General features: G+C 30.7%; 4 protein-coding genes across 5 annotated transcripts; 1 reads left to right on the top strand and 3 right to left on the bottom strand.

Moving 5' to 3' along the window:
• Positions 1 to 1,666: 1,666 nt before the first annotated feature.
• Positions 1,667 to 10,998, bottom strand: LOC107476904 (phototropin-1-like). Its single transcript, XM_016096845.3, has 21 exons — positions 10,300 to 10,998; positions 9,798 to 9,980; positions 8,110 to 8,201; positions 7,062 to 7,380; positions 6,689 to 6,899; positions 6,276 to 6,346; positions 5,899 to 6,005; positions 5,688 to 5,737; positions 5,477 to 5,581; positions 5,329 to 5,388; positions 5,160 to 5,249; positions 5,001 to 5,077; positions 4,614 to 4,779; positions 4,385 to 4,488; positions 3,666 to 3,715; positions 3,467 to 3,573; positions 3,235 to 3,357; positions 3,009 to 3,060; positions 2,618 to 2,730; positions 1,917 to 2,057; positions 1,667 to 1,797 (listed from the first exon to the last, which is right to left on the bottom strand). Exons 1-21 carry the CDS (start codon positions 10,797 to 10,799, stop codon positions 1,693 to 1,695), a joined length of 2,826 nt encoding a protein of 941 aa, XP_015952331.1. The 5' UTR covers positions 10,800 to 10,998; the 3' UTR covers positions 1,667 to 1,692.
• Positions 10,999 to 17,726: 6,728 nt separating this feature from the next.
• LOC107477153 (uncharacterized) lies at positions 17,727 to 20,302 on the top strand. Its single transcript, XM_016097119.3, has 3 exons — positions 17,727 to 18,868; positions 19,032 to 19,574; positions 19,976 to 20,302. Exons 1-3 carry the CDS (start codon positions 17,936 to 17,938, stop codon positions 20,081 to 20,083), a joined length of 1,584 nt encoding a protein of 527 aa, XP_015952605.1. The 5' UTR covers positions 17,727 to 17,935; the 3' UTR covers positions 20,084 to 20,302.
• Positions 20,303 to 20,347: 45 nt separating this feature from the next.
• LOC107477093 (uncharacterized) lies at positions 20,348 to 21,048 on the bottom strand. The gene is made up of 2 exons (XM_021139605.2): positions 20,763 to 21,048; positions 20,348 to 20,484 (listed from the first exon to the last, which is right to left on the bottom strand). The coding sequence occupies exons 1-2, from the start codon at positions 21,046 to 21,048 to the stop codon at positions 20,348 to 20,350; spliced, it is 423 nt and encodes a 140-aa protein (XP_020995264.1).
• A 1,450-nt stretch (positions 21,049 to 22,498) lies between these two features.
• LOC107476905 (probable serine/threonine-protein kinase PBL7) lies at positions 22,499 to 26,001 on the bottom strand (the record flags this gene model as incomplete). Of its 2 annotated transcripts, XR_008007143.1 has the most annotated exon segments (6): positions 22,869 to 23,014; positions 23,289 to 23,430; positions 24,011 to 24,402; positions 24,494 to 24,683; positions 24,834 to 25,087; positions 25,822 to 26,001. XR_008007143.1 is itself a non-coding variant. In XM_016096846.3 (5 exon segments), coding segments are annotated over 5 exon segments (1,233 nt in total). In that variant the 3' UTR covers positions 22,499 to 22,714.

Here is a 26,001-nt window from a genome sequence, read left to right as displayed (position 1 = left end):
AGATGAAGTTCCTTTCCAATCTAATGTTTATTTACAAATAAAAAAGTAAAATATTAATGAGGGAAACCAAACAAAAAACAAGTGGGAGTTAGTTGGAAAGTGATGGGAGATTATTGCTGCCATGTGCATACAACTGCCTTCCTTCTTCGGAAAACTCTTTTTTTCGATACATTGATTTGCCTCTCATTTACATACAAATTAAACAGATTCATCACTCTCATCTCTAGGGACAAAATAAATAATAATTTATTTTTTTTCTTTCGAACCTCATTGACGTGCTGATCCAAATTACAATGATCTTGTTTCTACTAAATAATTCTTTACCTTTTATATCTTTATATTATATTATAATTTTTTTTATGTTCAATCAATTTTAAGATATTGTCTGCTTTAACACCTCTCAGTTTTATTTTTATTATTCAACCCATCAAAAATTGTCTAAAAAATTATCCACATTCATTATATGTTTTATTCTCCTTTTAAACTGAGATGAAATTTTATAGAGTTCCATTTAAAGATTTATTGTCCACTAATAGGTTATTGCATGCATAAGATAAAATTTAAATTCTTGATTTTTATTTAAACAGATTAGTAAACTAATTTTTAGACCAATCTAATTTAATTATATATATTGTTAAATATGAATATGCAAAAAATAAGATTAATCTATTAACAATTAAATACTACAGTTACGGAAGGATTATTACACTTGAAGCTGGCACCTTAATAATAATTAAGATTCTAGTAAAGTAACTTCTTTTGTTAATTATTTTTCGAGATGTACAAGGATTTGTTGTGTTTTTCTTTCATGTGAATTACTTTATCGGATCGGAGCAAGTGCTTGAAACTACACAATGGCCCCAATATTGTGGCAATAATATACATATTATTAGACAACTTAGTTAAAGGGGCACAAACATTAAAAAATTTGTCGAAAATCTTGATTATTAATATCTGCTGAAAAGTTGTAGGTAAGTGACATATCATGTCATGATTAAATTAAAGGACTTAATTATATTATAGATAAATTAGGCAAAATATAGTTTCATGATCAATCTTTGAGGGTTTTATTATTAGTAAATTATACAATAATGAGTACCTTATAAAATAATTATTATTTCAAATTTTTTTTATATATTAAAAATTATATATTTAAATGTATTGACTTTTTAACAATAGAAATTGTTAAAATAATAGTTATTTTAAAATAAAAGAATGCACATAAATGATCAAACTTTGATAATCAATGAACTGGCCCATCTGGCCAACACCAAAGCAAATAAAAGAAATCATAATTCCATTAACTTTTCAATAAACCTTATTATTATATATCATAATGAATAAAATGAGACATTCTTGGATGCTAATAGAGTGCTTATTAAATATAATATAATGCACTCCATGATGTTGTTAATAATTTCATATTTTAGCTAAATATACAATACAAGAATATAGAATTTAGATGACATGTCACTTTATAAATGGCATGAGTATAATTTATTAATCAAGTACTTTATAAATTTACATAATAATTTTTATTATTATATAGATAAATAAATAGATAGATATACAAAATTTAATTTCGATGCACTATATAAAAGAGTTAACTAAATATGTAAAATAATTTACACTGTGCATCAAAAATTAAATTTTACATATAATCATAGAGAGATAATAAGAAGAACATTATTTCTAAAAGATATTTATTTCTTCTATGTCTGAATTTACATCTTTTACTTGCTCTTCTTCTTCTTCCTCAGTTTTCTCAAATAGAGGAGCATCAAGTGTAGGAGGATTCTGAAAAAGATATAAGTATTGTACTAATATTATTTTTTTAAAAAGATGATTATATAGTATATGAGCATTAATTAATTAATTAAAAAGTAGCTAATTATTATAGTTATGAATGTTACTACCATGCATCTGACGAGGGCCCAATTGACACCACGAAAGAATGAGTGTGTCTTAATTTCATTAGCTCCTCCTTGTGAACCCATTCTGCTTTTTGGATCTTTTTGTAACAATCCATATATTAAATGCTTTGCATGTAGACTTACCTGCATAATCACACACTCCATTCTTATTAGTATTATTATTATTATTATTGAGGTTATTTAGATTATTTTATCAGAGTCATTTTAAGAATTTTAATAGTGTTTAATTTGTAGTATAATGGCTGCAACACTTTATAGTAGATGTAATTATTTAAAAAAAAAGTAAAATGAAAAATAAATTTATCAGAATTTATATATATTTTGAATAAATTAGTTCTTAAAAAAATATTAATAAAATTTTTTAAGATAATAAATTAATTATAGGGACTAATTTAAAGATAGTGTGTCTATATTTGTTATTTTAAAAAATTTTAATAATTTTTTTTAAGAATTAATCTATCTGAAGTATAAATTTTTAGAAATTTATTTATTACTTACTCTAAAAAAATAATGAGAAAATATTGTTATATTATAAGAATGTTACATGATCAATAAAATTTATTATTTTTAATTAATATTTAATCAATATTTTATACTCTAAATATTAAATTTTAAATTTTAAATCCTAATAATAAAAATCTACAAATTGGTAAATAATTATGATGGAAATAAAACAATCTCACCTGTTTACTTTTGGGAAACTTAAGATCCTTATTGAGAATATTTGTAAATGTTTTTTGCCTATTCTTTCCTCTGAATGGCGTAAATCCATAAAGCATTTCATATAAAAGAATTCCTGAAAAAATATTATTGCACCAGATCCAAACAATTTCTAAGTAGGATTCATGAATATATATAAATATAGAGAATAAATAGTGTAAATATTTTATGTGTCAAGTTATATATTCATGTAAACATGATAGTAAAAAATTATGTTACATAATTTAATACATTTGATTAAATTATTTAATATAATATATGATAATATTTTAATAATATTTTATATAAAAATATTTTTTTATTTAAACTCTTTTATTTATTGTAATATTTTTTAAAATAAAAATCAAAATTTACCTAGAGCCCACCAATCAACAGCACTAGTATGGCCTGCACCAGTTACAATTTCCTGCACAAGAATTGAATAAAATTGTCGATAAAAATTGGATGAATGTGTATTTAATTAGCAACAAGCTTAATTATTAATAAAAACACATTAATCATATCATGTATGTGATGTATGCTTCAATATATATACATAATCTTGCATTGATTTGATGAGCAGAAATAATTAATAACAAACCGGAGCTATATACTCTTCTGTGCCAACAAAAGAATTTGATTCTCTTATAGGTTCTGCCAAAAATATTGGAGCTTCTGGACCTTTTTGATGTTTCTTCTTTTCATTTGTAGTTGGAGTTATAAGCTGTGAATATATATATATAAGAATCAAATATAATATAAATGAAACTAGTTCAGTAATCAAAGGTATATTAATATATCTCTTAATTAAACTGAGATTATTATTAAGATACCTGTGGTTTGCTGGATGTTAAACATGATAAATCAAAATCTGTTAGAGAAACATGTCCATTGCTCTGAAGTAACACATTCTCTGGCTTCAAATCTCGGTAAATTATTCCTGTATTAGTGTATTCTCACCAAATAATTAACAAGTTTTGTCAATTAAACGAGAAGTTAGCAACATCATTAGTAGTAGATAAGAGACTATACCTTGACAATGAAGGTACTCCAATGCAACCACTACCTCAGCAGCATAAAATCTGTTATTGTTATTCAATCGAATTAGTGATTAGTATTCACGCAATCAATTTGAAAAGTAATTATTTTTATTGATGTGTCATTTTATAATTAGATGCACGTTATACTAATAGTACATTAAAATTAAATTTTTAGTATATATAATAGCTTATGAAATGAGAATATACATAAATGAAATTTAAAGATCTTTTCAGAAGGATGTAATTAAAACATAAAATTTAAGCAGACTGATCAAAATTATAGAATGACAGAGTATATTTGATTTAAGCAAAGTGTTGAGTAATAAAAGATATAAGCATGGACATAAGCTTATAGCTTAGTGAGACAAGTATAAAGATGTTTAGATGAATGAGCGGTTAAATTTTTATAGACAAAAAGAAAAATGAGGATGTGAAAAAAAATTGTAATAATACTTATTAATATAAATGTGGTAGAATATTATTTTAGATAGTTTGTACATGTGAAAAGAATATTGGTAAAACATCCGACTAAAAAGGTATATTGATAAGGGGAAACTGAAGAAGATCATACACAAGGTTAAAGAAAATTTATACATAAACGATTTCACTATAAATATGATACACAATGACATTATTTAATTTATATAGTCGACCTAGTGAGATAAGACTTTGTTATTATATATATATATAGAGAGAGAGAGAGAGAGGTACCTGACAGCATCTTCCTTGAGAACCTTAGATGGCTGGCGATCAAGAAGTAGGAATAATTCACCACCAGGGCAGTAATCAGTTATCAAACAAACATGGGTTTGAGTCTGTATATATGATGTCAAATGCAATAATCAGAAGCTAGTAAGTATTTGAATGCATTATATATATTCTCTTTGAAATTGAAATGATAATAATAATAATAATAATAATAATAATAATAATAATGAACCTGAAAGGAAGCATATAAAGCAGGAAGAAAAGGGTGGTCCAACATGTCAAGGATTTCTCTCTCAGTGGAAGCTCTATGCACCTTGTTTCGATTCATCATCACATCTTTCTGCATTGCCTTCATTGCAAAGTATTGTCCACTTCCACATAGCTCCACCAAATACACACTTATGAAAAAAAAATAATCCAATAAATAATCAAATCGAAATTCAGAAGAATAATGTTTCTTGACATTAAAAGATACTATAAGAAATTGTTAGAATAGCGACCGTTTTTAGCGACCTATAAAATCGGTTACTAATAGCGACCGATCAGATATTTTTATGTCTAGAAAAGGATTGGTCGCTAACTCGATCGCTATTCTAATAATTTCTTGTAGTGGACCTACCTGCCAGTATCTCCTGCTCCCAAAGGTTTTATTGGCCTAAAATGCTTCAACTCTATCTGTTCTCCACTATCCAGAATCTGCAAAAACCCCATAATACCCTCATAATTTACCCTTAATTAATTAATTAGTGGAATATTTAGTGAAAAATTAGTAACAAACCTTTTGAATAGCTGCCCAAGCAGCAGCATCTTTTCTATGAGGTTTAGGGTGAACAACTTTTGAATGGTTCATCCATAGATCTTCTGGTTTCTGAAAAGGTTCATGCATGCAAACACATTTATGAGCACTCAATAATAACAAGACTGGCCAAATAAATATAATTAATTACCATATTAGCATCTGGAAGTTCTCTAACAGCATCATCAACATTTTCAGCAGTTTGTTTTACCTGATCAACACAGATACATACCAACAATTATCCAATGTAAAATAGAGAGAATTGCAAGAACTAATTAATGATTAGAAATTAAACAGACCAATAATTGTCCCTCTTTGGCAGTATCATCTGCAATGCAGTTGTGAAGAGGCTCCAATTGTTGGCTACCATCAAGTTGAACACCAATAAAATACTGAACTTCTCCCTGTTAAGAAAAACACAATCTTAAAACTGGTTAATTAAATTTAGTATGATTATCTATATGTGTGCGCGATATGTGTGCGCGCGTGCGTGTGCGTGTTGTTCCTTACCTTCTGATCTCGCATAGGTTGCAAATGAAACAAATTCCAAAACTTCTTACCTGAATTATTGAGTAGAAATTAAGAATCTTCAGTAGCAAGTAGAATAATAAGATTTACATTGTTAAATTTGTTGTTTTTCTCTGTAGAGTACAGACTGCAGAGTAATCAAAGGATATAGAAAGAATAAATGTTAATCAAAGAAGCTTATATTAATTATTACCACTCTTTGTATAATTAATGAGCTGCACAGTAATTTCTATTTGGTTGTCAATAGCCTCTCTAATTTTTCTCACTGTAGCTCGATCAGTTTCAGGTCCTTGCAGAAATCTAAAGTCAACCAAATAGAATCAAGATTAAAATAAGCATCACTATGATCATAGAAACAATTATACATATAATAATTGAAGCCTGTGGAAAAGTTAGAAGCATAATTAATTACACAATGAAATTTATTGAATGCATACTTCTAGGGACTAAATTTATACCTTATTTGTATGTCATAATATAATATATCTATTATGAACCAAAAGTAAAGTAAGTAATGTTGGTTTTTCATTTTCATAGTAGTAATTAATTTAATGCATGCACATACATTACCTGCAATTTCTTCCCAAGATCTCTTCTCTACTATACTCTGTAAGTTCCAAGAAGCTATCAGATGCAAAGATCTGAAAAACCATACACAAACTTTAGCTTCTTCACCATCTGCTGCAGAATAAAATGTATATATACACTCGACAGTGTTAAGCGTTTTACATGATCGATCATTCACTTAGATTGATGCGTCTAGAAGACTTTTTAAATTGTGAATTCAAAAATTAATTATTTTTGCTACTGTGAAAATATACGATTTGTTGTTTATACAAAACTTTTTTATACTACCAGCATGTGAAAATTAAATAAATTCAAGTCAGTACAGAACTTTTTACAGTCGTGCAATCACATCATTTTATTTAATAATTATTCACGTGATCAATGTAAGAGATAATTATTTTTACTGATGTTATTACTATAGGGTTATCAGGTAGCCTTGGATCAGTAATGACGAAGTTCTTCTCAATGCGTTCGAGTGTGGTAGCAAGATCAAACCCCTTTCTCTTTTCCCTCACATTACAGTCGTCATAATCTCCTTCTTCATTATCATTATCATCCTCCTCGTCACTGTCCTCGTCAGCTTCATAGTTAAAACTTTCATAGTTCGACATACTTTTCCTAATTAACCTGTTATATAATATAGCAAAACAAAATAATTTCAAAAGATGAAGTCTAACAATCATGATAGGTCATTTTTTTTGTCTATTTTAAAATTTTTATCATTTTCAATTATTTTTGTTAATGTATGAATCTTTCAGATACAATTTTGATAGTTTATAGCGGACATACCCGATGAAAGAAAGGCGACGGCGGGAGGTAGTCTTAGTATGTTTGTTGTTGTTAAGAGGAAGAGGAGGAACGCGAGAGAGCATTGAGTTGCTTCTAGAATGTTCTGAAAGTGATTTACGTGTAGAAGAAGTAATGATGCTACTATCTGATTTTCTTCTTAATAATGATGATCTTGGAGGAGCTGCTTTGTTGTTCTTCTTCTTATTATTATTATTGGACTCATTAGAGTTTGTGTTTGATTCACTGAGCCTCTTCATCTTCATCTTCATGGCTTCCACTAACTCTCTTGCTGAATTCCCTGCCTTCTCTTTCTCTCTAGCTGCATTTGCATCATCATATTTCTATGTTATTATTACATATTTATTAGTAATTGAAATTGATAATGTTAGAGAAATAAAAAAAACTTAATTTATTTTATTTAACATTTATTAATTCTAATAACAATTAATGAATATTAAATAAGACAAGTTCTAATTATTTTTAGTTAATTTTTTTATTATCAAACATTTTTTATTAGTAATGGTATATGCTTAAGTTTCAAGTTTTTTTTATTTAATTTGTTTATTTTAGTTCTCACTTCCTTTTATTTGAAAAAAAAAATCTCCACTTTAATAGGGCTATCGTTTCTCGTAAAACGATTTATTCCGAAAATTTTAAATATTTATATTTCTAATTGTTATGTGTTTTTTCCTATCAAATAAAATTTTTGGGATAAATAATTTATTACTAATATCATAATTATACTGGTAAAAATCTAAAATTTAATTCTTATTCATTATAACAAATAACATAGTATAAAAAAATATAAAATATTCATATACAAAATTTTTACAATTTAATTAAAACAAATTCTTACATATTATAATATGTAAAAGAGTAACATTGAATAACCAACAAAATTTATTATTTTTTATTAATATTTAATCAATATTTTATCCTTTAAGTATTAAATATCAAAGCTTAAATTTTAATAATATAAATTATTTATATATTTTGAACTAATTTGAACAAGTGATTTGATGAAAAGGAGTGTGGAAAAGTTGCATACCGGCATATCGAATCAATGATTCAGGGAGTCCATTGGGGCGTAACATGTTTTCCTTTGACCCCTCTGTGTGCTTGCTAACCTCCACTAACATTCTGCCACGTACCCATTTTCCATTTTTCATTTTCATGCAACGTATGTTATTATAAACACACATCATTATGTTACATCTATATATTTGAGTTGTATCTAAGATTCTAAGTATCAAACAGAATGAAAATTTACAACAATTGTTTCATTGTTTAGAGGTGTTTATAAATCGGATTCGATTCGCAATATTTATGATATTTATTTAGATCCGATCTGAAAATTGTGAATATGAATCTGATCCACAAAACTTTCGGATCGGATCGAATCTAACCTTAAAAACTGCGAATATTGGATCCGATCCGATCCGCGAACAACCCTACTGCCCTCAAACAAATTATTTATTTTCCTTCAATTTGAAAGAACTATTTCAAAAACGTAGTATCAATTCAATTCTTGCTATATAGTTAGTAGGTAACATTATATTCCTATCATGGTAGGACCATGTTTACAGAGACCTATCACCATATTTATTTTGTGCAGTCACTTAATGTTATTTATTAATATATCCAAACCCTACAAACAAGTAGTAATAAGTAGATATATGATATATCTGAAATTTGACACAAGAAGTTTATTAATAAATAGAAAGAAAAGGAAATCTGTGAGAGAGATAGAGAGTGGTCATTATCATAACTGGGATTCAATGGGGGCCTCCCCTAACTCTTATCCTGTGATTTCATATAAGACATACATTACTTATATCTATAAAATGACTATACCAACTAAAAGTCATCAATTGTTTTTGGACACTATATCTACAAGGTCCCAAGCTATATATACATATGCATATGCCCCATCAAATCAAACCAATATATAGTCAAGACAATGACATATATATGATACAAATCACAAATATCGTTAATAGCCAGCTATATATATATATATGCTACTTGATTCAATTATTATTTATTAATATACCTCCAAATTAAAATGAAACAATTTAGTTCGTACGATATGGGAAAGTATAGTGGGGGCTAATTAACCGACAATGAGTTCTTATATATATATGGCGTTATTCATATTAAGATGTTATTATGTAAAAATAATATATTTGATTAAATTATTTAATATAATAATATTATATTTTATTTATCCTTTTCAACAAATACCAATACATATTTGAAAAAAATAAGTAATGTAGTATTTTTTTCGATCCTAAAATTTAAATATTAAATTCTAAACTCTAAGTTTTAATTTCTAAAATTTTGAATTTAAAATTTTAAATCATAAATATTAAATCTAAATTATTAATATAGAATATAATAAATAGCTAGAAAGTTCTTTGTTTAATAAAAAATAAAGAAAATCACAAATAAGTTATTAACCTCTTATTTCAAAGACAAATAAATTATTGACTAATTGAAAATATAAAAACGTCTTTCGCCTTTTAAAAACAAGACATTTAAGCTTTTTTAAAAAATTAATTTATTTTTATATATTTTGGATGAAAAATTTAAATGTCTCATATCTTAAAAAGTGAATGATATTTTTATATTTTTAATTAGTAAAAAAATTATGTATTTTTAAATTAAAAAATAAAGAATTTATTTGTTTTTTTTAATATTTAAAATTAATAATTATTTATAGATATATATAATTACCCGATAAATTTGAGGACATTTCCATCATGGTCTTTGATTGGAGAAATAGTGAGAAGGTTCCAAAAGGGAGTGCCATCTTTCTTGTAGTTAAGCAACCTTCCACAATAACTTGTCCCCATGTTCAGAGCTTCCCTTATCTTTGCCACGTCAGCTGGATCTGTATCTGCCCCCTGTAAAAACCGACTGCACGCACAACAGACTCTCAAACATTTGCATAAAATTAAACATTTGCATAGGCATAATTAATGTGTAGCATATTGTTCCTAGCTATTAAAAAAAATTGAATTCTATTAGTTTTATTTACGATAGACTCAACTACAGTCAATTTTATATAAAATTAATACTTAAAAATTGTTAGAAGAAAATTTAGTTAAATCTAAATTTTCACCTTTATCAAAATATTCTATATAGCTCTCAAGTATTATGATGATTACTTACAGTTATTTTTAATTGTACCTAAATTTGCAGCTTAATTAAGATGGAGATAGATAAGAGTGGATACCAGTTTCTGCCAATGACTTCTTTGGAGGTGTAACCATTCATCTTGAAGAATCCAGCACTCGCATACAGAATCGGATAATCTGCTTTCATCGCGTCCGAAACTACGAACGTCTGTTGAAACGTCGACAGCGCAGCTCTAACATCCTCCGATACACGTGGCACTCCACGCGCCACCCTCACTTCTCTACTACTACTGCTGCTGCTACTCGCTCCGCCGCCAACCTCCCCGCCTGATGTCCGAGGCGCCACTCCCCGCGGCTTTCCTGTCTCCTCGTCTGTCTTCAGCACCAGTCCCCACTCCGCCGCCCTCTGCGCCGCCGCCTCCGACGGAATGGACGCTTCTGAAGGGGCAGATTTCGAAGCCTGAGATCGCAACGGCGATGAGATTTGCGGCGGTTTCTCGTTCGAAGAAGGGTTGGACAACACTTGGAGCGTGCCGCTAGGGTCTCCCCGAAACGACGTCGTTCTGTTTGACGGCGACGAGGATGTTTTCTCCTCCATATCCCTCTGTAGCAGTTTAATTATATTATGATAACCTGAATTAGTAGTTGTAGTATGAAATGGGAATAATAATGGGAGGGTTTAATTTTAATGTGCAACTAAGTTATGTATATATGGTAGCATTTGTGTAGCTGAAGAGACTAGTGTAGTAGCAGTTGCATATGCATATTTAAATAAGATGAATCGATGAATTTTGTTGTTGTTGCTGTTGATTCTTCTTATAGAGGATTTGAAGGGGAACCAATTATAGTGGGGGCCGGGTATACTGATTGTGGTGGAACGAATTGAAGCATGCATGTCATAGTGATGATACATATATTTCATCACGACCAATGCGAGGAGTTCATTAAATTTTATAATTTGTAATTATTAATTAATTATTATTAGTTATTATTATTATTTTTAATAATATGAAATTATTCACTCTTTTTCTACTAGTTAAATGTTGACCAAATTTTAACAAAAATATTGACCATAATTTTTTTTTTTGAAAAAGTATGAAGAACCAATGGAATATTTGTACAATATGTACAATATGGAGTATTAGAGATATAACCAATGTTACTTTTTTCTATCAGCTGAAACTTTTGGGATGAGTAGTATCATAACATGGTATTAAAGCGCTAGATGAAAAAAGTCAAAAATTTGATCCTTTGTGAACTCCAAAATTAGTTTAAACTTTTGGAAAGATGTTTATTATCCATAGAACTCAGATGATTATTCTAGATAATATGTGGGATGTTCATTTTATAATTTAATAGCTCATTGTACATATTGTACAAATAATTCATTGTCACGGACTCTTTTTTCTTTTATTATATACAGTAAAATTCAGAATTAAGATGTTATGAGGACCTCAGAAATGGATGGATTAAAACGTGTGGAGGAGGGAGGGTAATTAAGTAAATTAAAGATGAATGGTTTGTTTTGATCGACACAAATTGGTGCAACAGAAATTAAGACTATGACAATGTTTGCTAATTATGCCAGAAGAACAGTACCAGGTTTCTGTGTTTGGGACCAGCCAAATCCCATCGAGACAACAAGGACACCTTTCGGATTATAATTGAATTCAATCTCTCCATATATATCAATTATGCATCAAAGGAATGTTCCGATCCTTTATATACAGTAGTGGTATAGTAGAATTAATATAGAATACAATAGTATTCAAGAGTTAAAAAACTTTCTTTTGCTTCCTTCATCAACTGAACATAAGATGAGCTCAAAACCTGTCAAATTAATGAGTTTCTCATTTTATAAATCTATCACTCTTTCATGCTTTTTTTGATGTGAAACTAACTTCAACACTTCTCATACTTGCAATACTAATAGTAACAAAATATTAAGTCTTCTTAATATATGTATATAAAAAATACTTGGAGGCACCAAAAATTAATGACCGAATCCTCCATAATGTATTTATATATAAATATATATACAATTTAATTTATTTTTAATATATTTTTTATATTTTAAAATATATTCTATAATTAATAATAATAATTTTAGTGAAGAAAAAAAAAGAGGGATATATAGCATTATTCACAAAATTGGAGCTTGTCACAAAGATATGATTGATTGCAAGGTCCACGTGAGACCACACATTATATGTCTTCTACATTATTAACAAATATATATGATTTTAATTTCGTATAAAGTTGCATGCCAAAAGTTAAAAATAATTTTGATGTAGTGATGAATAAACGTAACCGAATTTCAGTTAATTCAATTCCTTGATCATTTTCAACTTCGTGGTGATGTCTATAGTTGGATACCTAGGACATATAACTAGATAAGTTATACTTCAACTATCAATCAATCATAGATACCTCCCAAGTCCCAAGTTGCAAAAAAAAAAAGAAGGAAAAAACATATTACATTATTCAATCATTAAGTCAATCGTTACATGCTAGAGTATGATAATTGGTTGATGAGATGAGATGGATTTGTACATTTAATTAAGTTTCTAATTCCAAGCAAATAAATATCTCTAGAATATAATTAAAATCTATATATCTATTAATGATTAATACATTATTTCATATAAAAATATTTTCATAAAAAATAATAATTAAAATATAAACATGTTATATTAAACAGTATAATAACGATTCTCAACTATTTTTTATTGCCCTAACCTTACCTAATAACCTGCAAGTTTGCATGCATGGCTGAAACTTTGTTTGTTTTGATTTCGAGTAAAAGAATGTTGCCTTCTTCGGACACTATGCCACATTGTTATTCATTGTCTAAAATGATACTTTTTAGTTTTAAATTTTTGTGAATGTTTAATATGATGAACAGTGTATATATACGAGACAATACAATAATGTCAAAATAAAATGAATTATCCAACTCATATACATGTATATTAAAAAATGAAGATAGTAGATAAAAACGATGAGTAGGCGATGCCCCCAGAAATGTTGGTGATGAGGTCCCATAACCATGTGATGAATTTGTATATGAGTCTAGTAGGGAGCCAATGAAATATTTGTACAATGTATATAAATTATTGAGTTAAAAAATAAATATCACTCATACTATCTAAAATAACTACCAAGGATCAAACTTTTAATTTTTTTGATCTAAAACTTTAATACCATGTCATGATATCATTTATTATTTCAAAAGTTTTAACTGATAGAAAAGAATAACACTAATTATTATATCTTTAATACTCTTTAAACTTTTATTATATACATTATACACATATTTTATTAGCTCTTTATACTTTCTCTTTATATATTATGCGTATTGTCCGTTGCATAAGTACGTACGAGGGAAATTGTTTTTTTTTTTTAATCACGGTCAAATATGTTCAATAATTTTTCTATGTACTCGTCCATATCTAGCTTTATGAATAACATATATAGTTAGTGCAAAAATTCTTAAAAACAATTTATGAGTAAATATTTAAAATGGTTTTTAAAATTTGACTTCCGACTCAATTTAGTTCTTAAATTTTTAATTAATTCAAATTGTACCTTAAAATTTTGACTCGTGTATTAATTCGGCCCTTCTAACGTTTTTCATTATCGGAAAGCTGATTTGACAATTTTAAATGATACGTGGCTCTGTAACAATTAGATGATATGGCCAAAATTTTCAAAATATCAATTTAACCCCTAACAATTTGAACATAAAACCTAGCGCAGTCCCAATTCCCCCAAATCGTAGTAGTTAATGTGTGTACTAAGTACACATGTTAAGTTTATTATTATTAAAATTTTTTAAATATTTTCATTTAATAAATATAAAATAAATACATTAAAAATTTAAAATTTTTTATATTTTTAATAAAAAAATTATTAATTTATAAACTTAACATGTCTCCGTAAAACACAAAATAGATAAACTTTTATTTTTATTAGTGACAAATAATTTTTGTATTTAACATACTAGGAGTTTTCTTAAATGGGTAAAGTATATTTTGATTCTTGGTGGTTCAAAATTCTTTTTGAATCATAATCATTGAAAATTTGAACTAATAGTTAAGATTCAACCATTTTATTAATTATATAATAATTATATTTATATTTAAATATTTTAAATAATAATTTTATTTTAAAATTTCAATTTTACCCTTTTTTATTCTTCTGTTTTTCCCTCTCACTCTCATTTCTGTACATCACTACGCCTGATTCAATTTTGTTTGTTCCTTCCCTGTCTCCTATCGTAAATAACATAATCTCACATAATACACAACAAAAGTTTAAGAATGTTAGTTCTTATATTTTATTTTTTCTATTACAACTGCTATTTTTTCTATTTTTTTTCTTTCATTTGACTCATTTTTTTTCAAATATTTAACTTTTTAATCTCAAACCACCAAATCTCTATTAACACCTATTAATACCTAGGATAATAAGTCTTGAGAGTCCTAATAAATATGGATGTAAAATTTTTGGTCGATGCCTATTTGACAAATTTAAAAATTGAAATCTCAGAAAAGAAAGATCGAAATTTTACAAGCTCAAATTACAATGCTTAGTTACATATATAGGTGATAAAGTGCCATGAAGTAAGGGTCATATGGAGAGCAATTCCCTGTCGAAAAGTTTCATAGCGCCTCAACCTTCATGAATGTCAATGGCCACACTTGAAAAGGTTGATGGAAGAACTCGAGGTTCTATATTTAAAAAAGATAATAAAGAAAAAGGATATTAATGACATTTTGCAAAATTATTTCATATTTTTTTTATAAAGACCATTAAGATCTAATAATCGATTATAATATATTTTGGTGGTGCAGTGGTTAGTGTGATGATAACAATGGTGATTGTTGGATGGTGGATGTTGAAGAAGATGTAAGAAGAGGAAGAAGATGTGAGAGGAAGAAGATGAAGATATTTATGTAATTTATTATTTTATTTTATAATTTTTTTATCAAACCGTTAGGTTTATGTTCAAATTGTGAGGGGTTAAATTGATGCTTTGAAAAATTTGGCCATGTCATCTAATTATTACAGTGCCATGTGTCATTTAAAATTGTCAAGTCAGTTTTCTGGTGACGAAAAACGTCGAAAAGACCAAATTGAGACACTGGTCAAAATTTCAGAATACAATTTGAATCAATTAAAAATTTAAAGGCTAAATTGTGTCGGAGATCAAATTTCAAAGGCCATTTCAAATATTAACTCAATAATTTATATTTAGACTTGGTTAAGAGAAAGTCAATTCTCTCGGCTCAATCACATTTTGAATTATACTACGTACACCGAAGCGGGAAAAATAAATACTACACCGACTTTTTCATTATTATATGATGAAATATGAAAGTTTTATTAAAAGGAAAATATAATTTTTGGTAGAGATGTATATGTTCATGAAAATATATGTATATATGAACGAAAAAAAAATTTAAATCAAATTTTTTATTTTTTTACAAGTATTTAATATCATTAAACTAATAATTTTATTTGCTAATAATTTAAATAATATTTGATATTACGAAGTGTTAATGACTAAATATTATGAATGAAAATAAATTTATTTTTTACAAATTAGGTTAAATTGATCAAGATGTAGGCAAAAATCATGCAAATTGGAAAATTTAAACAAATGAATAAAATTAATAGAAAATTAATCTGCATTTATTTTTATGTAAAATTAATAATAAAAATTTATTAAATAATTTGACATTTGATTAAATTATCATTTAACGGTTTTTGATTGTCAATTTTACATTAAATAACTATATGTGAATGTTTTCTGTAAAATTAAGATGAAATTTAAATAAATGAATAAAATTAGGAAAAAATTACTGTTTTCATGTGAAATTTAAAATTAGAACACTAGATTCGAAAGGTCCAGAGTTTGATCATTGATGAACTCTAAAATCAGTTTAAACTTTTGGTAGATGTTTATCATTTCTAGTACTCGGATGATTATTCTAGATAATATTTGTAACTCAATAGCTCATTGTATACATTGTATAAATAGTCCATTATCTCCCTAGCGGGACTCATTTGATTAAATTATCATTTAACAATGTTCGATTATCAATTTCACATAAAGACAACTATATATAAATTTTCACTATAAAATTAAGATGAAATTTGAAGTCTATCCTCTCTACCTGTCACCCAAGTGTCGCTTGCCTTAGATCACTTTCAGATTGCAGCAGTTCCTTCTAGTCCTGAGTGAATACTATATAGTGAATGGTGATAGTACTTATTGCTCTTCATATAATTGGACTTTTGGTGGCGACAAGATCCTCACATTATTATTCATTTGATTATACTGCCACATGGGTTCTGTCGTTCATTTTCATCCCTAATAAGGAAATAAAGACAAGTGATGCAGAGATCCACATACAGCAAATGTACGTGTGGATCTGGGAAATTAAAAGAAATCAGGAAAATTAACAGTAAGGACCACTAACATGATTCGAAATGTGAGTCGATTGATGCCGAATCTAATCGAAGGTTAAAGTAAAGTGGCTAGGTATTAAGGTATATAGATGAGATATCAAATCAAACTAAATCTGAATTGAACAATTGAGCTCTAATTCTAATAATCTTCATCCGCACAATTATATGTTTTGTTCACAATTTTTTATATATTGTTTTCAATTTCCAATTTCCAACATTGATACTTTAATATGTTGTTTCATATATTATTTTTATCTTTTCATAAACAAAGTGATAGAAGAGAGTTAACCCTCATTGATACAAAGACATTGCTCATGGACAAAGATAGGAAATTAGGAACACATGAATATATATCATCATATTATGCGTCTAGTTAATTTTATAAGCATTAAAGTTGTGTAAATATTATATTTAAAAAAAAATTCTTTCTTTGTTGTAAACAACTTTGGCCTGTAAGAGAATACTATGTCCTACCAAACTAGTATGCTGCATGAAAATAGGTCAACACGACCAAAATCACTAATGAGCCACAGTTGCGACACTATTTTTATACAGGAAAAATATTATATACATTATTTATTTTTGTGTACTTTTATTATATATTATTTGTTTTAGTAATAAAAATAATTGATAAAAATGACAAATTTATTTTATGCCACAAAAAGTATACAAAATATATAAAAGTGATGCAAATTGCAACATATTTCTCTTTATACAATTGAGTCCAGCCCAAAATTTCAAAAGCATGAAAGAAGCTGTCCACAAAGATATGATAGAGCCATAACAAAAACAAATGATAGAGCATTTCAGCTTTTTCTTCTGGTAAAAAAATGAAGAGTACAGACCAAAAAAAAAAAAAGAAACCCAAAGGATGATCCTTGTTCGAATTGGGACAAAGATTGAGGTACTAGTACTACATGTTAGAAACCAAACATGTAATGCAACTTTCAACGTTGCTTCCATTTTAACCGCATTCAACTTCGCTTCATGACACAATAACCTTGGCTTAGAAGCACACCCACAAACATCTAATCCATAGAGGAAACAAAATAGCAATGCCCCCCTGTCTCTCTCTCTCTCTCTCCTTCAGTGCGATCCGAACAATTCTGAGTTTGAATGCCTTTGTCACCACCACCTTTCTTCCATCCCTACACTTGGGAGCTGAAATAGTAATGCAACAACCAGAAAGGAACTGAGGAAGCTAAGGACTAATTAGGAGGAACAGATTAATCTCACAGATTAAACTGGAAGAACCAAATGCCCTCTTCTTTCAGGCAACGCTTCATCACTTGGTTCATCCTTGTCATGATTTTACTATACATCCTTTATTCTTCCAATCTTTTCCTCTTCACAGGCCATAAGAAAAATTGTCCCACGGCGGTGCGAAATTTAGAAGATGAAAACGCCACGGATGAACGTGTACTTGAGATTGCTAATAACATTTCCACAACTATAACTGCTACGGTTGAAGATACTGTTGTTCATGATGAAGTGAAAAAAGAGAAGGAAGAGGTGGTGGTACCTGTGGTGGTGGAACGACAAGAAGAGGAAGATGAAGAAGAGATACCCATTGAACAGTTATCCCAAAGAGATGACACAGAGCTTAAGCACATTGTTTTTGGGATAGCGGCATCATCAAATTTGTGGAACATAAGGAAGGAATACATCAAGGTGTGGTGGAAGCCTAATCAAACAAGAGGGGTGGTGTGGTTGGATGAAAAAGTGAAGACAAATCCAAGCGAAGGGTTACCACAGGTTCGGGTTTCAGCGGATACATCAGAATTCAAATACACGAATAAACAGGGAATGAGATCTGCATTGAGGATTTCAAGGGTGGTAACGGAGACGCTGAAGCTTGGGATGAAGGATGTGAGATGGTTCATGATGGGAGACGATGACACAGTGTTTGTGGTTGATAACTTGGTTAGGGTTCTGTCCAAGTACGACCACACACAGTTCTATTATGTTGGAAGCACATCCGAAAGCCACGTCCAGAACATATTTTTCTCGTATGCAATGGCATATGGTGGAGGAGGATTCGCTATAAGCTATCCATTGGCTAGGGAGCTTGCAAAGATGCAAGATCGTTGCATGCAGAGATACCCTGCATTATATGGCAGTGATGACAGAATGCAAGCATGCATGGCTGAGCTAGGTGTCCCAGTAACCAAGGAAGCTGGCTTTCATCAGGTAATTTATGATTAACACCAGGTAAATTAGAATGAATCTAATGTATGTAAATAGATGCTATATCTAAAACAAAGACAGTGGTGGTTATATTCAAATAATTAGTGATATTCAGAAAGGATTGGGAATTGAAAATTGCTTATATCTATCTTGGTTGCTTATACAGTATGATGTGTACGGGGACCTGTTAGGACTTCTAGGGGCACATCCTGTGACCCCACTAGTGACATTGCACCACCTCGATATAGTGCAGCCAATATTCCCAAGCATGAATCGAGTGGAATCACTACGACACCTAATGAAAGCCGTGAAGCAAGACTCGGCTAGCATAATGCAACAATCAATCTGCTTTGACAATAAAAGGTATTGGTCCATTTCAGTTTCATGGGGCTATGTCGTTCAGGTTCTGAGGGGAGTCATGTCCCCTCGAGAGCTAGAGATGCCCACTCGGACCTTCCTGAATTGGTACAGAAGAGCTGATTACACTGGATATTCATTCAACACAAGGCCTTTCAGCAAAAACGCATGTCAGAAACCTTTTATTTACTACATGAACAGAACTCGATATGATCCAGTCAGAAAGAGAATTATTGGCACTTATTCTCGCTTGAGATCCAGGAGTCTTGAGTGCAAGTGGGAGATGGAGTCACCAGAGAAAATCAATACCATCATTGTTTCAAAAAGGCCAGATCCTCTCCGCTGGCAACGGGTAGGGATACTCCAAACCTCATTCATATGCATGCTTAGTATACAATAATGACACACTATCAACTTGGTTTGTTTCTTCAGTATATTTTTTAAATTCTCCTATAGCAAGAAAACCCATAAAAGAAAGTGAAAACGAAAAGATTGCTGTGCTGTATGTCATTTATAGCTTAGCTCTATAATTAGCTATCTAGCTTATTTCTCACATTCACTATATCTTGAATGCAATAGCAACAGTGTAGCATATTAAATTCAACCATGTAAAAATTTCTATATCTTTTCATTTCTATCAGAGAGTGTACTTTACTATGACATGTTTGTGTTGACATATGTGCTAAAATCAATATCAAAACATTGAAAACGATTCTCTTACTGACTGAACCATATGCTTGTATTATTTTGCAGTCTCCAAGGAGGGACTGTTGTAGAGTCCAGCCATCACGCAAGAAGTCAACTATGCGCCTATGGGTTGGACGTTGTCGAGAAGGAGAGGCCAGTGAGTTGCTTATTTAAAGGCTAAACCCCGATCTTCCAAACTACTGTTAGTTTGCCCAAATTCTTGGCCGTACCTGCATTAGATAGCGCACAGAACACAAAATTCAGCTATGCCATATTGATGATGATGTCATGTCAAATCTAGAGTTTCTACAGTTTTCACCATTTTTTTTAATTTATTGTATGTAAATTCAACAAAGCATGTAGCAGCAGTTATAGTTTTCTTGTAATGCACTCTATGTAAGAAGTTCCTGAAATTCATCCAAAGAGAGTTCAAAATTCTTACCGGGAAGGAATTGAAGGAATCGGTGATGCTGTTGAAACTGCGAGTATTGTGAGATCAATACGAGAATCGTTAGGTAGCGGCATGTTGATCTGCCTTATGGTTGTAATCCTACCATTATTGATCTCCACATCAACTGCTTCAGAATAGAAAAAGGAAAAAAGATTTCACTCAACAAAAACGAACGTAATTCAATTCCAAATCAACACATACGTTGAGTGGCAAACCAATATTACTTGCGGCTTGTTCTATTTTCACATAATCTTGCATCCTAAATCTGAATACAAATCTTGACCGTGATAACATGGCCGGCCAAATAAGGAAAGATAATAAGAGAATAAGCATGAAAGAACATCACGCGCGATAGGAATATATGAGATTGAAGAAACAACGAAGGAAGTTACGTTGAGGTACCTGGAAAAGAGAACCACCAGAGAGTGAAGAGGCAGAGCAGAACGAGCGCGGGGATAGCATGGATCCATTTCTCCGGCGGCAAGCGCGACGAGCGACTGGAGAAATCCCTCCGGACGGGAGCTGCGGTGCGGAGGTGGTAGATCGGGAGGCCGTCAAGGAATTCGTTGTCTTCAGTGGTCTTTCGGCGCTTGGTGTGCTGATTCTGCTGCTGTTCTGCGGCGATGTTGATGGCTCTGTGTTCGTCGCCCGTGAAGCGCGAGCTCGAGCTTGAAGATCTCTGCTGCATCTCGAAGCACGTAGAGAAGAAGAAGAAGAAGAAGAAGAAGAAGAAGAAGGAGGGTGAAGAGCTATGAAAGTGGAAGAAGAAGCTCGTGATTTCGTTTTCTGGCTAGGGTTGTTACGCCCGTTAACAACTTTTTGGCGGGAAAGTGTCCGCATGTGCAACTCACGTGCTATATTATTATATTATTTGCATTGCATAATTCTCCTTTTCTCTTAAAAAAATATATACTCTTTTTAATAGTGTTAAATTTGAGTTATAAAATAGAAAATAACTCATACTTAGGTAAATATATAGTTTCTGGGATCAAATTAGTTACATTCATACCACAGTTTGGATATGGACTTAAAAAAATGTTACATATATTAAATTCAATTAGAGAAGTAATTTTTTTAAGTTAATATTATTTATTTTTATATTAAATCTTCAGTTCTAAACTTAAAATTTAAAATCTAAATTCTCAAAAAATAAAAGTTTTTATAATTAAAAAATGACTAATATTGACTAATTAAAGATTAGTTCTCTATATTTATTCATTTTAAAGATGTTTTTTGTTTTTCATTAAGAATGAATCGATTTATATTACATTATTACTAGTAAATACATCAATGTAATCTGATACTTACGTAATCAAAACATGAAATTATTTAAATTATAGTTATTGATTTGTATTGTTTATCGTTATGGCACAAGTGCACAACACCATTCAACAAGTTGGATCATCATTTTGTTTGCTTCTCCTAAGATTTGTCCAAGTGGTTTTAGATTTAGTGTTTCAAACAAATAGAGAATACTTCTTTGAAATATCAACTCTAAATTCAAACTCAAAATTGCAACTAAAATTTGTCTCATTTTTTTAAAGAAAAAAAAATAGTTTCATGATATTTGTCATGGATTGTGGTATCATTTTTTATTAGGAGACCACTTTAATAAAGACACTAAAAATATTTTTTTTAAAATGTTTATACGTGTTATATTAAATCGGTTAATAATTTTTTTAATAAACCAGAATAAAATCAGTTTATTATAACAATAATAATAAACCTAATTATTTGCATTATAATTATTAGACCCGATTCGATCCAATCAAATTAAATAATCTAAATCGAATATCTTTCAATTTTTTGATAAAAAGATAAATATATCTCTAACTTTTTGTTTTGCAGACATTTAAATTCCTAAAAATTTAGATCCGTAAAAAAAATTAATTTTATTCTAATTTGTTAAGAAATTAAAAAATAACCAGTTCATTAATACGTTCAATAATAACACAGCACGTAAGTGTCTTTACAAAAAGACATTTTACGCGTCTTTACGGAAGCATCCCCTATTTACTAACATACAAATCATTCTTCAATATTTGGTGTGGATTCCTATTGAGATCTATTGAGCATGTAACATGTTTCAAAATAAATTACCAAAAGAAATACGAAGAAAAAAGCTATAGTAGAGACCATGATGAAAGGAGCTGAGAAATTTTATAGAACAAGATAAGCTCGAATGTACACCAAGGAGTACTCTAAAAAGGTGATTTTTTTTTTGGGGTTCTTTTTTCTGTATGTGAAAGACTTACATTTGAGGCACCAAGTTATCTTTCTATCAAACAAAAATTGATAACTAGGCACATTCACATTATGAACAGAGACAAATATACCAATCTAACCTACCTTTCCTAGTTTACAGATTTCTCTGACTCATTCTCATTACCGTCATCATCCCTTCTCGCTTTCGGAGAATTCGGACCTCTTCTAGAGCCCTGTACAGGAGGAATTTGAGGATCGTACTTCTGCGATGCGAGGTAGTTCAGAGCTGTGACGACGTCAACTATAACCGGCCGCATGTTAGGCTGCTCTTGAACACACATCGCCGCGATAGCAAGAGCTTGGTATAAACCTCTCACGGGGTATTTCCCTTCAAGCAAAGGATCGACCATTTCTGAGAACTTCCTCCGGTCTCTAAATAACGGTCTTGCCTGAAAAACAAATAACAAGTACTCTAAGTTCATAGTTCTCAAACTGGTAACTGAACTTCACACAAATCATCAAGCAGAAAATAAATTGACAGCATACAGAAATGAGATAGAATGCGTGCGGTATATGCACTCGGCATGCTTAAAATGGGAATATGGAAACTTTTTAATGCTAGATTACGGCATCAGACAGCCGAAGCCGGTTACCTTAAAACAAAAAAGGGCATGAAAATTAGAACACATTATTTTTCGAGAGACTAACAAAGGAAAGGCATACCACCAAGCATTGAGCTCAATGTGGCAGAGAGGATGTTCACTTCACTGTGAGAGCTCAGATCGGGTTTTGTTTCCTCACCAAGATGCTTGATGGGCTAAGGTTAACCCTAGGCACCGCTTTGAACAGCATGGAATCGCTCGAGCTATTAAGATGCATAGTCCCCATGCTTAATACATGCATACATAGTATTACCTTTTTGTAACAGTATTTCAAGACTATGGCAAAACATTGAATGTACCTTCTTTCAGACTAATTGATTAAAACTTGTAAATTTCATATGACTAAAATTATAATCTTAGAAAAAGTGCGAGGGGGATGGGTTTTTTTTTATGGTCAAGCTCCTAACTAATTGTCTAATAGTTTTTCAAGGAGGAAGTGCATAAAATGAACAAGATTCGGAAAAAATGTCTAGCTGCCAAACTTTACGGTGTCCCTGAAAGAAAATTCACAACAAAAAAGAAGCTGATCTGTCTGCAATGGTTCAGAAGAGTCAGTAGTGTCCTATAAATCCCTACTAGGATATTTTAACTAACTTCCCATGCCAATTAAATTATAGGACACCATCGAAAATTTGAAACATGAGAGAAGATAACAAAGAAGTAACCACAAACTTAACCAAAAGTAATACAACTAATTATGCTCGCAACAATCACTACAAAGGTAAGTGAACAAACAAGGGGTTATCAGTTAAGTATAAATATAGGTAAAGAGCATTGACATACCCAAGCAACCAGATTTTGTTCTTTGCCGGATTTCGTATGGTCAATGGCCTTCCTGCCCGTGATGAGTTCCAAAAGAACAACCCCGAAGCTGTAAATATCCGACTTGAATGTCAACTGACCTGTCATCGCATAATCCGGGGCGCAATACCCGTATGTACCCATCACCCTTGTTGAAACATGTGTCTTGTCACCGCTCGGGCCTACTTTTGCCAACCCGAAATCAGATAACTTGGGATGATACCCCTCACCTAACAAAATGTTAGAGCATTTCAAGTCACGATATATGATGGGAGGCTTCATTTTATCGTGCAAATACTCCAACCCCCTAGCTGCACCGGCTGCTATTTGCATTCTTGTATTCCAATCAAGTGGTTTTTTACCGGGCGGAAGGTCTACAGTTACAAGAAAGAGGAAATGAGATGGACCAGAGACAAAAGAACATATAATTGTATTCTATAATAAGAAAATTGAGATAATATATACCTAGCAAATGATACTCGAGCGATCCCAACGGCATATACTCGTAAACCAACAGCCTCTGATCTCCATCAGTACAAAATCCAATCAGCTTGACCAGATTAGGGTGGTCTGCCTTACTCAGTGTCAACACTTCCGCGGCAAATTCCCGAACTCCTTGAAGTCCATTAGGGTCTAATTGCTTAATAGCTACAACCTACAAATCAAAGAAACTATAAACACGCAATCTAACATGATGCCACATGAATCCATTAACCTTATAAATATGCAAGTAAATGACAAGAGTAGAATCAGGTTCAATACATCAGCAGTTCCATCTTTTGCTCCCAACTTTTTTTTCACAAACCTGGTCTATTCTCTGCAAGTATCCTTTGTAGACCTTGCCGAACCCTCCTTCGCCCAAAAAGCAATCCAATGCAAAATTTCTGGTCGCAGCAGTAAGTTCGTCGAAAGTGAATATCTCTGCCCGACTACCGCTGTCTTCTCCTTCAATGGAAACATCCTGTTTCATATTCAAATTCCCCACATCCTGAGCAAGTTGATCATTCTTTGGAGTATCTTCTTTCTTAACATTTGGTTTCAATTCAACTTTGACCTTATCTGCAACACACCAAAGAACACAAAACAGAGAGATATCAAACAAAATAGCACATACAAAATTGTTTAAAGAAAAAATATAAGAAAAAAAAAACAGATAATGCAGCCACCAAAGTTTGAAGCCAAATAAGGCACAAAAATAACAATTCACACAGCTTGGGCTTATGGATCAAACCATCAACCAGAAAGAAAAAACAAATTGAGCTTGATGATGGTGATGACTATGATCATTATTACCGAGCCTTCAAAAATATACCGTTCAACGTTCAAAACTCATTCAATGAATTCCCAGAAGAGAGAGAAAGCTTATTAAAGTTAGCAGAAACTGCCATAAAGGTGCGTTACAACCGAATAACAATTACTAAAATTAATTATGTTGTTGGAAACAATTCAAACAATACCAAAGTGTAATCTTTCTCTTTCTTTTCCCCTAAAAGGCAATAATTCCAGTGAAACGCGCTTTCCAAATTGAAAACACAGAACCATTCAACAATTCTCACAAGAAAAAACCCAGTGACTAAAAAAGAACAAAACTTTGATCAGTCCAAGACATACCCACAAGCCACAACCAATAACTTCAGATTAAAACAAACAAACCCATTTAGAAATTAAAAAAAAAAATCATGATCACAGATAATGGGCACAACAAAAATGGTGCCTTTTTTCTCTGTGTCAGTGAAATGCATTTCATGACAGAAACATTCAAGTAAAACACGAACCGAAGACAGAAAATTTACCTGAAGGAGAGAGATTGGAGGGTTTTTGAGTGTGGGTATAATCATCAGTCTCAAGCTTCTTCTTGCTTGATTTCCCTGACAAACAAAAGCAATTCATGTTCTTTCTCTAAGGGGCTGTATCTATCTATGAATCTATCTGAGCTTAGAACACAGAAAGAAAACCCCCCAAGAGAATGAACA

This window comes from Arachis duranensis, chromosome 3 (assembly GCF_000817695.3).
Source record: "Arachis duranensis cultivar V14167 chromosome 3, aradu.V14167.gnm2.J7QH, whole genome shotgun sequence".
NCBI classification, from domain to species: Eukaryota; Viridiplantae; Streptophyta; class Magnoliopsida; order Fabales; family Fabaceae; genus Arachis; species Arachis duranensis.
The sequence above is the reverse complement of the archived record's forward strand: the minus strand, read 5'-3'. Positions and strand labels throughout refer to the sequence as shown.

Coding starts and splice junctions, on each gene's coding strand:
- LOC107476904 (XM_016096845.3), bottom strand. CDS start 10,799: ATGGAGGAGAAAACATCCTCGTCGCCGTCAAACAGAACGACGTCGTTT. Junction 9,981..10,299: donor GAAGTCATTGGCAGAAACTG/GTATCCACTCTT, acceptor TTGTGCGTGCAG/TCGGTTTTTACAGGGGGCAG. Junction 1,798..1,916: donor GGGCCCTCGTCAGATGCATG/GTAGTAACATTC, acceptor TATCTTTTTCAG/AATCCTCCTACACTTGATGC.
- LOC107477153 (XM_016097119.3), top strand. CDS start 17,936: ATGCCCTCTTCTTTCAGGCAACGCTTCATCACTTGGTTCATCCTTGTC. Junction 18,869..19,031: donor AGGAAGCTGGCTTTCATCAG/GTAATTTATGAT, acceptor TTGCTTATACAG/TATGATGTGTACGGGGACCT. Junction 19,575..19,975: donor ATCCTCTCCGCTGGCAACGG/GTAGGGATACTC, acceptor ATTATTTTGCAG/TCTCCAAGGAGGGACTGTTG.
- LOC107477093 (XM_021139605.2), bottom strand. CDS start 21,048: ATGCAGCAGAGATCTTCAAGCTCGAGCTCGCGCTTCACGGGCGACGAA. Junction 20,485..20,762: donor CTGGTGGTTCTCTTTTCCAG/GTACCTCAACGT, acceptor ATTCTGAAGCAG/TTGATGTGGAGATCAATAAT.